The sequence below is a fragment of the Carettochelys insculpta genome, chromosome 16, assembly GCF_033958435.1.
Source record: "Carettochelys insculpta isolate YL-2023 chromosome 16, ASM3395843v1, whole genome shotgun sequence".
NCBI lineage: Eukaryota > Metazoa > Chordata > Testudines > Carettochelyidae > Carettochelys > Carettochelys insculpta.
The window spans coordinates 2328534-2341688 of record NC_134152.1 but is presented as its reverse complement, the minus strand read 5'-3'; the positions used below and the strand labels follow the sequence as shown (position 1 = coordinate 2341688).

The following is a 13155-nucleotide window of genomic DNA, read 5'->3' as shown; positions in this document are numbered from 1 at the left end:
GTCAACCCAGACTTTCCCATCTGGAAATTAATGTTTTCCATTAAAATCCACTTGGCAAGGCTTTGGGGAGACGGGGTTGGGGATCGGACTCTTTGTCCAATCTGGCCAGTCCTATGGGAGGCATGGATACACATTTTGCCAATAAATCTGGAGCCTTTGCTTAATTTTAGGCTCTCCATTGAAAAGGAGGTGGTTAGAAACAGTGCGGGACTCAAATGAGTTTGACACAAAAAAGTGATAGATTGTGTGACAAAGGTAAGTGCTCAGATCAGCAATGCTAGGTGGCTGTGTGAGGATACTAAGCAGAGAACTCATTTCTCATGGGTGTGCTCCTGTTTAAATGCTCTGTAAAGTGATTCTTGTGTCACAGGCAAGCTATTTCTAGAGACCAAGGTTTGTACCTCTTTGGTAACAGCTGCTGCAAAGGGCGATGGATGCTATTGGAAACAGAAGTCTGAACTCCCCAGGTCAGCCTTTGATATGCTGCCGGGGTGGACAGTTGCTTTTGATGAGGGGCCACACAGAGATTTTGGGAAATAGTCAAGGGCTGCCTGTTCTGTGGAGGAGGTGTGGAGTCTGGGATGGAGGTTGGCTGCAGAAGGGAACTCAGGGTAGAGGACTGGGGTGCAGGTGAGGGTATGAGGTCTGCGAGGGAGTTTAGGTAACGGAGGGGGTTGCGACCTCAGGGTTGCAGGGTCTGGGAGGTGGTATGGGTGCAGGAGGGAATTCTGGCCTGAGGGAGGAGTGCAGAGAACTTGGGTTATGCCCTGGGGCAGGGGTTTAGGGTGCAGCAGGAGTGCAGGGTCAGGGAGGGGATATAGACGCAGGCGAGGATTCTAGCCTTGGAGGAAGGATGTAGAAGGTGGTGTGGTTCAAGGTCTGGCAGGGACCTGGGGCAAGGGGAGTTGAGGAGGTGCGGAGGGTTTGAGTGGAGACCTAGGGCAGGGAGCTGAGAAGTAGGAGGGACTGGGTGCCTGATAAAGGCTCTGGCCAGGAGGTGCTTCTTTAGATGGCTCCCAGCCAGCAGCCCAGCAGCACCCCTGCCTGCTGCAGCCCCCAGCTGCTGGGTCCAAGTATGTCTCTGCACTACTGGCCCCTTATGGGGAAGTGGGGGTTACTTCATGCATTGCCCCTACCCCCAGCACAACCCTCTCAGCTTCTATTACGCAGGGGGCAGGAGCAGCAAACAAAGTCTCTTCCCCCACACAAGCCATGTGCAGCACTAAGAGGCAGGTGGCCCCAGTAGCCGGCTGATTCGAGCAGCCTGGCTCTAGAGCAGGCAGGGAGCTGTCCTGGCAGCCTGCAGACTGGGTGCCAAGGGTTGGTGAGCCGTATTTTGCCCACCCCTGTGTAGCAAATGCTTTTGCCACTGGCACCCAGGTTACCATTACCATAGACTTAGGGCACGAGTCTCAAGGAGCCTGACTCTGACAGGCTGGAATGGTCATCACCGTCTGGAAATCAGACCCATTGAGGATACCTGAGAGTGAGCCTCCATACCATTAATGCCTGGACCCCTTCTGCTATTGAGAGCGCAGCTGACGACCTCGCTTCTTCCTGTTTACATAACGAACTGCCTCTTTTCAGCTCCGTCTGCTGGTGGTGGTTGTGCAGGGCCTGATCCATCTGCTCGTGGACCTGATCGACTCTCTGCCCCTTTATTCGGTCATTCTTCGGCTCTGCAGATCCTACCGACTTGCAGGTTTGTCCCACACCACCATGCTGGCAAAGGACAGAAGTGTGGTGGGATTGTGAGTGACTCGACCTAAGGCACAGAAAGCTTATTGCACTGAAAGATGCAGGGTGCTGAAAAGTACTCAGCTTCCTAATGCAAAAGCTGTGCCATACCATTAACCACTTGGCCTGAGAAGCCTGCTTTTGTGGAGGGGTGGAAAGGGTTTTGAGACCCTCCAGTGAAAGGCCTCTCATAAAGTTGCAAAATATTCTCCCCCTTCACATTCTCAACCAGTTCCTCCCTATTTGTCAAAATCAATCCTTGACCAGCCTCTCCCCCTCCCAAGGTTCCCCACCAATAGGGGAGGTTCATGTCGAGAATTAATTCCCTATTCTAAGGTCCAGTAGCTGTGTAAATTCTGCTTTACACAGGAGCCGTGTTTTGGACTAAGGAATTCACTCCCACAAGAGACAAGAATGACCACAGGCCTCACCAGTTGAAAAACTTACATGTCATATTCCTCTGACTTAACTTTCCCTCAATTTCTGTGCACGTGTCCTTGCATGTGCGCGCGCGCACACACAAAACTAATCCAGGGATCAAGGGGGAGAGATTATTCTTGTTTTAAAAAAAAATTTGGCGTGTACTTAGGTTCTATAGCAGTGGAGCCATGTTAGTATGTATATAAAGGATTTTATTCCTGATTCTACCACTGACCTTGGGCAGGTCATGTCAACACTCTGTGCCTCAGTTTCCCCATCTACAAAAAGGGATAATATAAAGACCTGCTTTGTAGGGGTGTTCTGAGGACTGATTTTTGGGACAGGGGAGAAGTGGTTTGATCCTCCAACGAAAGGTCTCTCTGTAAAGTCTAAAATATTCTCCCTCCTTAAACATTGTTTTGTTTGTTAAGAATATGCCATAGTTTGGATCCACTGTCTTCCCTGTTTGACTTTCAGCCACTGTGGGTTTTCGTGATCCCTGTGGGGGATATGGAACTGTAGGACTAGAGTGGGTGTGACAGCTGCAGCGGTAGTAGCATGTTGAAAATGTGTGAATGGCTTCATTGTGATCCATAGCCATTGATTGTTCTGAATTTACTCCAGTGCCTTTGTGTCATTCCCTGTTGCAGACCTACCCCCACTTAGTCTGAAAGCAGAAGGGAGACTTATGCCCATAGAGTAGCCATATGAAGAATGACTAAAGGAGAGCTTTGTGTCTCATTTGCCAGGGCTAGGCATTCCCTCTTTCAGACGGGCTGCTGGGAACAGTTACAGGTCACAGCAGTTCCCTTGCCATGCTCACTCCCAGCTTGGTGATCCCTGGGCTTTGCTCCCTTGTGTGACTGTTAGGAAATCTCCTTCAGCTAATTGAACCAAGCAGAAAATATAGATTGTTTTCCAGCCCGTTTCTGTGTTTGATTTTCAGCTGGTGTGAAGTTCAGAGTTCTTGAGCAGAAGTCTGGAAAACCCCTTCGACTCCTGATGCAGGTAAGCTACGTGCTGCTGGGTGCTCACGGGTGCCATCCTCTGACTCCAGGTTGCTACCAGAACTGCGCCTGGGATTCTGGCTGCTTTAGAAAGAGTTCTGATAGCTCTCCCAAGATGGGATGTTAGGGAAAAGCCTCTTCAAAGTTGCAGTGGAGTTTTGGGATATGGAGGTGAGGAAAATACTTCACCTCATTGCTGCAGTCTGCCACTCCTAGATTGTGCTTTGCTTTTGTGTTCATTTACTTAGCTTCTAATGAAGCAGCAGCCTTCTCTGGGTTATGAAATTCAACTTAAATCGTTATGATGGTACATTACTTCTGTGATTAGTGTTATCTCACTGCCTTGTGGTCTGCAGCTGAGCCTTGAGAGTGACAAAAAAGACTGGCCATATACACAGCCAGTATGGCAAACAGTTAAGGAGAACCCAACTCCAGCTCTAGTAAGAGAGCATTCTCTTTCAGACAAGCTGCTAAACATGAGCTACCTAACGCGCCAGCAAGCTTGGGACACCATAGACAGGGAAAATAAAGGGGTCCCTTGTGAAATGTTCTTAGTTTCATCTTGGGATTGCCCTGTGATGAGCTGAGGGGAAGAGTCTCCTTCTTGCTATTTTGTCAAATCTTACCTTCTCCTCTCTTTACGGAACGAGTGTTCAAAAAACATTTCTGAAAATGTACTGACATAGTGGCAGCAGATGATTTCTATTACAAGTGCAGGCAGATTTGTGGGGCTTCCATTTCCTTGTCTTTGGGGGTGGTCCCTCACACTGGGCAGTTGGCATGCTTGCTGTGTGCAGAGCTAGTCCGTTCTCGCAGTACAGCCTGCTGGTCAGCAGAATAGCAGGAAGCAAGACTTGGGCACCTGTGGATCTGTTTCATTGCAGTAGAAGTGAGCCATTGAGAAGTCAGCTACAGCTCATCTACACATGGGCCTGTGTTTGCGCCTGCTCTAACACCTGCTTCCATCTCCATATAGATTAGAGCAGGCTGGAGATGCTCTGATCTGCGCAGCTGGTAACAGTGCTCTAGGTGCCATCTGCTAGCTGGGTATAGCGCAACTAGAACATGCTCTGACCATACTTCCTTCCTGTTTCTGCTGCTGGGACCAGGGAGTGGCGTGTGAGCCAGCCACTCTGACTAAACTCACAGGGATCTCCCTGGCAGTTTCTGCTCTCATGGTGCCATTGGAGAGGTGCAGAGCAAATATGGTGGCACTGGGGACATGGCACCAGTGATTAGAAGCATGATGGTGGCTGGTCCAAGAAATTAGCTGGTGAAAACAATAAGATCTTAATCAATGGGCGCATCACAGGAATCTTCTCAAAGTGTGGCACCATGTATTGTATGGAGGGAGGTTCAAAGGGGCCTAGACAGACGTTCCATCCATATTCTGATCCTTCCCTTGAAAGTCAGCAGACAGTGAAGGTGCCCTGCTGCTGCAGGGTGGGGGCAGTCATGCCAGGCAGGTCTGTCTGAGAAATCCAGTGGGCCTTACCGCTGTCATGAAAGTCTGCAATATGTAAGACCTGGCTGAGTGATGAGTCTTCCTGCTTCTGGGCACTATGCTAATCTAGGTGGCAACATGTCAGCAGCCTACAATAATGTCGTGTGTTATGTTTGTAAGAAGCCATGAGATCTTTTTCAGGGGAAAAGGCAATATACCCTGTTTATAGAGAGCTCAGTAGAGAAGCAGTTAGTATATGCTTTACACACACACACGCGCGCGTGCCCCCCCCTCCGCAGATGGTGCATAGTTACCAGTCTATGGCGGCTGAAGTCAGTCATACTGGCCAGGCAAGGCTGACTCAGGAGTTGGGATTCCTCTCAGGCTCCTCCGCGGCGTGGCTTGCAGCGCTGAACGCAGAATCCCGTGGTGGGAGCTTCCATTCGTATACATGTAAGTTGCCATTTGAGTCTATGGGTTTTGAAGTGTCATGCTGCAATCATCCACCCTTAGGAGGTGTTAGTCTGTGGTTTTTATAGCTGTGTTTAGTTATCCTTTCATGATTGTCAGGCTGCCCATCCTTGTTTCTCACTCTTGGAGGGGTGAGGGGGGTGTCTCTGCCTGTCTCCAGGGTTCATCAGTGCTGCTAATTCAATTCAGCCTCAAGACACAATGCATTTTTTCCTCTTTTTATCTTCAATATTTCCACTTCTCCTTGATCACCCGGGCATCTGTGTGGGCCTTCACTCACACACCCACCTGACTCACACCAAACAGTTGTATAGAATTTCAGACAAGATCAATAATTACTAGAGGACACAACTTAGTTTGTGATGCACACAAGGGATATAACCTAATTTGTAATGCTAACGTGGAGCAAGGCCTTACAGTAAATATTATCTAATCATGAGAGACAGAGAGAGAAACAGAAGCTACAGAACTTGTAAGCAAGTCATTATACATCTTACTTATAGTCTTATAACCAGTGCTAACTAAAATATACTTTTTTGTTACATGTGTGATTGACCCAGGGCAGTTGTCTATAAGTGGTTTGGTGGAGGGCAGACATACTAGGAGCTGGGTGAATGGTTTTCTGTTTTGTGAATAAACTGCCAGAGACTGCTGCCATATAATCAAGGCAGGCACCTGACCCTAATTAAGAGCTTTCCTGAAGCAGCAGGCTAATCAGGCACCTGCATCCAATTAAAGCCTGCTGGGATACTGTTAAAGATTCCCCTCAGTAATGGAGGAGAAGGAGAAGAGAGAAGGACTGAGAGGAGGAAGTGTGTCACTGAAGAGTTGAGGGTAGAGTGCTCATGCTGAAGAGGGAAAGGATTTGCTCAGGTGCCAAGGAGAAGATATGAGGGGAGTGTTTGGGAAAATGGCCCAAGGACAAGGCTTCTGTACTGTGGCTTGGGGTAAAACTCCATCCATTGTCAGTACCTAGGGTCCCTGGGCCAGAAATTTAGAGTAGAGAGCAGGCCTGAGTTTCCCCCAACCTTCCCCATACCATAAACAGTCTGCTTCTGGAATGGAGGGGCTGGGAATTCAGAGGAATTTCACTCAAATTCTTTGACTATGTGGATCATGAGGATGGTTCTGTAAGCCCTGATCCAGGCCTCTAGAGAAAGGTAACAGGCAGTGGGGAGGGTCACAGCAAGCCTCTGAGGCCTACACCCGTAGAAAGCATAAAAACAATGTTCAGACTGTTTTGAATTGGGCTGTCTCTGCAGCTGCTTGGTGAGAGTGGTTACCTCCCTTGGGATTCAGGACCCAGATTTTTACTTTAAAAACAATTGCATATCTTCAGAATGTAGAATCCAAATACTGGTGTGCTGGTGAGGGCAGAAGGATATTTTCGCTCTGTTGCGGTTTAATTCACTCCACAGTACACTAGACGAGTTAGTATATACACTGGGTTTTAAAACAGTGCCCTTTGTAAACACACCAAACAGTACTCCTGGCTCTTATTTATTGGCTTACCTGATTTTCATGCAGCCAAGTTTTATAAAAGGAGATCTAGAGGAATCGACTCCATTACGACTTCGATCTCTCTCTCTCTCTGCACATTCACCCTGAAATTTCCTCCTACAGAGCAGCCTGTTAGGAAAGGGTTAAGCAAAAGAGGAAGGGAAAAGGGAACCATTCCATTATGAAACAAGAGGTATGTTTTGTCAATTTATATAGCCCTGAACTACACAGATTGCGTAAAAGGAACTCACAACAGCAACTTCCTTAACAAAACAGTTAGTTTTTTGTTTTTTTTTAATTTAGAACACGGCAATAAGACACCAGTATGTTGTGCTAGGTTGAAAGGCATTTCTGTCTCTCAGTAGGTGAAATTTATCCCATGTCACCAGTCCTCCTCACAAATATATTTCATCTAAATGGGCATAGGAATGTTGTGTCCAAACAGTCAGTGGTCACAAAGTAAACGTACAAAACAGCTCAGTTCCCTAGCAACAGTAATTGTTCCTTCCCCAAAACGAACCCACTTCCATAGAAGACTTGATAGCGTGGAAGGAGCCGGGAAGCTAGTAACAAAGTTATTCACAGTTTGCTGCTTTTCCTTTGGCAGATTCCCTGTGACCCCTATGTGGTGTGGACTGACTCTCTTGAGAATTACTCTTCAGTAACATCAGTGATTAGTTGTTGGTCTGGAGATTGAGAGTATTTGTTATGGTGGGTTGGGCACACAAATCACAGTGTGTGAGTCGGTTCTCTGACTGGTTGAGCACAACTCTTTAGGTTTCTACTGTGAATGCTCATCTTGACAAATTCAAACCTAGCTTCCTATGAATGTGCTCAGTATTTACTTGGAATTCTGTTCCCATGAACATGGCTGCCATTCATTAAGCTATTGGTACCAAGCAAATACAAAAGGGGTGTGAACCCAGCCAAGGAGAATTCATTTTACATTGTTACTGACAGTTATGTGATGTGTTCTGTGGCATACATGCAGTTCTAATTGGACTGGATGCTGCAGGGGCTGGAATAGGTGCCGAGTGTAGCATATGCGTACAGGCATTGCTGGATTGCTGCCAAAGTGCTCAGTCCCATGCAGGATCGAGACAATAATTAATCTATCTCCTGGGTGTAGTCTACAGATGTGCTGTAACAAGCGTGTCCCCAAAAGAGTGTTCTGCTGAGCACCATTTCAGTAGGGGTGTGTGCAGCACAGTTCCATTTTGTCAGACTGATGAAACCTTTGCAGTGCTGCAAAGTCTGGTGTGTGACTTGGGCTGTGCCTCTGTTTCCTCAACTGTAACGGGAGAGTAACCATCCCTTCCCCCCAGAGAGACTGAGGGGCTCAATTCATGCATGTGTGTAAAGCCCAGGGAGAGCCACAGGCGGAAAGGTGCTGTAGAAGAACAAAAGTTATTACATAGCCACCCAGTTCTTTTAACCCATTAGTGTGCGGCCGTGTAGTGAGGAGAGCACTAACATAATGTACAAAGGCAGAAAGAATCGACCCTGCTCTCCTCAGTTGTCCACAGTTCACACCACAACTCGCTTTCATTGTCCATCTTCCTTCTCTACTTCCAGATCAACCCTCTGTCCTATGGCAGCGTGGTGCAGACCTACAGGCTCCCGACCTATGCTTGCTACCCTAAGGATTCCTGGAGCTCCCTGTGCAAGAAGCTGTTTGTTGGGGAGCTGATCTACCCTTGGAAACATAAAGGGGAGAAGCAGGACTAAAGGGAAGTAAATGAGCCATGCTTGAAAGGATGAGCTGGAAAACACCATTCAAATCCACTTGGTGGCCCCAGGCCCAGGGACCCAACAGCTGCTAGATGGGGCAAAGCTGTTACCTCCTCTGCTGAGACTTTGGGAGTATGCAAGGAGGGGCTTTCCTCTTCCTGTACAGCCCCATGAGCTGACTTGGTTTCCAGGCTGTTCTCTATCTTAATGAAGTGTTATTCTGCCCTAGATCACCATGTTCCTGCTTGGCAGCACTAGGGGGCCAGAGGCTTAACCCTTTGGTGCCTCTCTGCAGCAGCATACCATGTACACCAGAGAGCAGCTCTTGATCAGCCTGATAGTCTGTTAATCTTTCCGTGCAAGTTCCTGGGCCGTATGAAAGCTGTCTGGGTCCTAAGGGTGGTTAGAGACAACACACTGAGGTGGATCATTACATCCAGGTGTTCTGGACCTTTCATATTCATGTGTTCCAGCCAATTCATCAAATGTCAGCTGCCAAACTGGATGGTCATCTTATAAATGATACTGGTATGTAGCTAATTGATTGGTCCTGTTGTGTTTTCTTTGGTAATAGAATTGGCTTTATCCCACTGCAGTGCCACAGCTAGGGTGAGCCTGTTAAAATTGAAGCATGGGGGCCAGAAAACAGACTGCTCTGGGACCAGGCCTAACCCACCATCTCCAGCAGAAACTGGCAGAGGTAGGGTTTCACCACAAAAAAAGCAGCTGTGTCCTAAATTTTCCTAACTGACTCGTGACATGGGATTTGTCTGCCTCTCTGTACCCAGTGTGAGATCCAGCTTTTCGTACACTCCAAAACCTTAAATTGCTCTCAAATTTGGCCTCTAAAACTACTAGTCGCGTTGGAAAATGTGTATCCCATTTCTTAGGAATACTGTTGCTTATGGTACCGACCTCCAGGTCACAATGCAAACAATGGTCTCTTTGTCTGATTTTAACTGAATGCACATTATGGTGTCTGTTCCCTTTTGGAATGTTCCTCCTATTAACCCTAATGGGAAATACATCCATGTGTTGGCTGGAGAATAGATTCTTTGGTATGTGCCTACCGTGTATATTTCTGGAGTTTAAAATGTAGAGACTGTGCGCAGATGTGTAAGTACACTGATTCTGGGTTTACAACAATCACGTCCCATATTCTAAACAAGCTATATAGATGTTGTGCAGTGTTGGCACATTGCACCCCAGAGGTGGCTGCATTACAGAGGTGAAGCTCTTCCTGTGAACTAAATCCTGCCCCTTTGTGGCAGAAAGTCCTGCACTCCTGGGGAAATCAGGGTAGGATTTCTGGTGTCTACACTGTAGAACTCTTCTCTGTGTTCCTGTGCAGCTGCACACAGGTAAGCAGGGCAGGGAGGAATGGGGTCTGGGCTGGTGGAGTCGCCACCACATGGCTCCACTTTCTGTTGTCCCCTGCAGGAGTCCATCAGGAAGAGAGACTATTGTGGGTTGCAGGCTGCAGTAGTTGTCACAGAACGTAGCTACTAGCACTCTGGAGCAGTGTTGGGAGGACCTTTTGCCTCGTCCTGCTGTTAAGCCTACTTACACGGGCTTGGAGGAGGAGGATTTGTCCCTGTATATGGAAAATGCTTCAAGCTCCTTCTGGGTGAGTGAGCACTTTGTACCTACGTGTACATCTTCACTAAGACTGGGTCTCCACTTCAGATTTCCATCCTTGCTCTGTGAGTGTAAGGGCCCAGTGGTAATCCCATCACCTTGTGAAGACCCTGTGATGGAGTGGGGGGGGTGCATGTGTGAGTCAGGCTGGATGTCCGAGGCAAGCAGCAGCTCCCAGTGGCTAAGGATGACCCTGGGGCTACAACTGGCAGATAACACCTCTGCCTGAACAAAGAGCAGGGAGGAGCTGAGCTGGGTTTTGAATCGGGGGCGGCAGTTAGAGGCGAGGAGAAGGGAGAGCTGGAAGGCAGCCAGGCTGAGGAGGGGGAAAGCTACACCCCAGAGGGGCACCCCTTGGGTCCTCTCCCCAGGACAGGTTGGAAGGACTGTCTCTGGCTGCTATGCTGTTGCTTCTGTGAGAAACTGGACATTTGTTGCCTAATAAACCTGCTGTTGTACCTGCTGAGTGAGAGTCTCTCCTGCCAGCGGGCGGGGTGCAGTGCAGGGGGACCCCTGAACCCCATCACACTGGTGTCAGAAGTGGGATGCACTGCACCCACGGATGAGCTCCCAGCAGTGGCTGACTGAGCACCAGAGAAGGAAGGAGTCTCACAGGAGTCAGAGGGGCTGGCGGCCAAGGTGGGTGGTGCTGACAATGGGCACTCGGATTGGGCCGAATCCGCCCCACAGACCAGCTCCTCAGGGGGACCAAATGCTCAGAGGCCAGTTTACAGAGTGGGGGCGGCAATGCCTCTGTGGAGCAAGTGTCTCAAACCCCTCGAGGTAGACGGGAAAAAGGTCACGGGGTTCTGGGACACAGGTGCTGACGTGACGCTGGCCCGACCCGGGGTGGTGGCACCGGGCTGCATGATACCCGATTCCCACCTGACGATAACAGGAATTGATGGGACCCCTTTCAAGGTGCCCATGGCGAGGGTGCACCTGAAATGGGGGAAGAAGGAAGGCCCCAAGGAAGTGGGCGTGCACAGCCATTTGCCGGCAGATGTACTGATGGGGGCTGACCTGGAGAACTGGCAAGGTGAACGCCCTCGTGCCCTGGTCCTGACCCGTAGCCAAAGAAAACGAGGGGTGCGCTCCCCAGATTCAGGGGTACAGGCCCAGCCAAAGCCACAGGGGCCAACCCTGAGAGAAAGGAGGCCCCCAAAAACCAGATCTCACAGGCCAGGGGTGCTGGAGCCAGGCAGAGATGGGGAAGTAGCATCCGCCCCTGCCCGAGCGGAAGAATTCCAGGCAGAGCAGCAGAGAGACCCCTCCTTGCAGAAGCTGAGGGAACTGGCCAGTCTCAGCCCAGCTCCACAGCTGGGGGAGGGCTGCAGGGAGAGATTCCTGTGGGAAAAGGGATTCCTGTACCGGGAATGGGCTCCCAGACGCAAAGCGGAGCCATGGAAGGTCCAGAGGCAACTGGTGGTTCCCCAAAAGTACCGGCGCAGGCTGCTGTACCTAGCCCATGATGTCCCGCTCGCAGGACACCAGGGGATCCACCGCACCAGGAGAAGGTTGTTACAGAACTTTTTCTGGCCAGGGATCTTTGCAGCTGTCCGTCTGTATTGCCTGTCCTGCGATCCCTGCCAGAGGGTGGGGAAGAGCCGGGACAAGGGGAAAGCTGCCTTGAGGCCACTGCCCATCATAGAGGAGCCTTTCCAGAAAGTGGCTATAGACATAGTGGGCCCCTTCAGCAAGGCAACGCGTTCGGGGAAGAAATATATTTTGGTAGTGGTAGATTTTGCCACGCGATACCCAGAAGCAGTGGCCTTGACCTCTATCGACGCTGACACCGTGGCAGATGCACTGCTGTCCATTTTCAGCAGAGTGGGGTTCCCCAAGGAGGTCCTCACAGATCAGGGGTCCAACTTCATGTCGGCCCTACTGCAAAGCTTGTGGGACAAGTGTGGGGTCCGGCACACCTGGGCCACAGCCTACCACCCGCAGACCAATGGGCTGGTGGAGAGGTTCAATGGGACTCTGAAGCAGATGCTGAGAACCTTCATGAATCAATACCCCCATGACTGGGACAAGTACTTACCCCACCTGCTGTTTGCATACAGGGAGGTGCCCCAGGAATCCACGGGGTTCTCCCCGTTTGAGCTGCTGTATGGAAGGAGGGTACGGGGACCCCTGGACTTGCTCAGAGAAGAGTGGGAGGGGACGGCCTCTCCTGAAGGGGAGTCAGTGGTACAGTATGTACTGACCTTCCGGGAAAAACTCACCGAGCTCATGGGCCTGGCCAGGGAGAACCTCTCCATGGCCCAAAGGAAGCAAAAGGTCTGGTATGACCGTAACGCCAGGGCCCGAGCCTATGCCACCGGGGATCAAGTGATGGTCCTTATACCTGTGCGGCGGAACAAGCTGCAAGCGGCCTGGGATGGGCCCTTCAAGGTCGTCAAACAGCTAAATGACGTGAATTATGTGGTGGAACTGTCGAACCGGGCCCACAGCCACCGGGTCTATCATGTGAACATGATGAAACCTTACTGGGACAGGCAGAATTTGGTGCTGGCCGTGTGCAGACACTGGGAGGGGCAGGGGGATGATCCCTTGGTGGATTTACTCACAAGGACTGGAGCCGGCTCCTTGCTGGAGTCTATTCCCCTCTCAGACCAGCTGACCCCTGCCCAGCAGACGGAGATCAAGGAGATGCTGCATTCGCACCAACAGCTGTTCTCTGACAGACCCGGACGCACTGACCTGGCTGTCCACCGAATAGAGACAGGCACCCACGCCCCTGTCAAGTGTGTGCCATTCAGAGCCACAGGGAGGACGGCTCAGGACATAGAGCGGGAGGTTGAAGACATGCTGGCTCTGGGGGTGATCCAACCCTCGTCCAGCCCCTGGGCCTCTCCCGTGGTGTTAGTCCCTAAAAAAGATGGGTCTGTTCGGTTTTGTGTGGACTATCGCAAGCTTAACGCCATCACTGTCTCGGACGCCTACCCCATGCCCAGGCCTGATGACCTTTTAGACAAGCTGGGGGGAGCCCGTTATCTCACCACCATAGACCTCACCAAGGGGTACTGGCAAGTGCCATTAGACCAAGATGCCCGGCTGAAGTCGGCTTTCATCACTCCTGTGGGGCTCTACGAGTTCCTGGTCCTGCCCTTTGGCCTCAAGGGGGCACCCGCTACCTTCCAGCGTCTGGTGGACCAGCTACTGAAAGGGATGGAGAGCTTTGCCCTGGCTTACATGGACGAC

At 50.4% G+C, this 13155-nt stretch overlaps 1 protein-coding gene across 6 annotated transcripts in view; it reads left to right on the top strand.

The window, feature by feature from the left end:
- PIGQ (phosphatidylinositol glycan anchor biosynthesis class Q) overlaps positions 1-13155 on the top strand; it is a 48486-nt gene that overhangs the window by 27705 nt on the left and 7626 nt on the right. For 4 of the 6 annotated variants that reach the window (XM_075010507.1, XM_075010508.1, XM_075010510.1 and 1 more), the window contains 3 exons: positions 1588-1702; positions 3104-3165; positions 8155-10567. In XM_075010507.1, coding sequence (XP_074866608.1) covers positions 1588-1702; positions 3104-3165; positions 8155-8307 — 330 coding nt within the window. In that variant the 3' untranslated portion in view covers positions 8308-10567. Of the gene's footprint in view, positions 1-1587; positions 1703-3103; positions 3166-8154; positions 10568-12014; positions 12096-13155 lie in introns of those variants that run through there. The other 2 variants (XR_012647707.1, XR_012647708.1) reach the window with 2 other exon arrangements.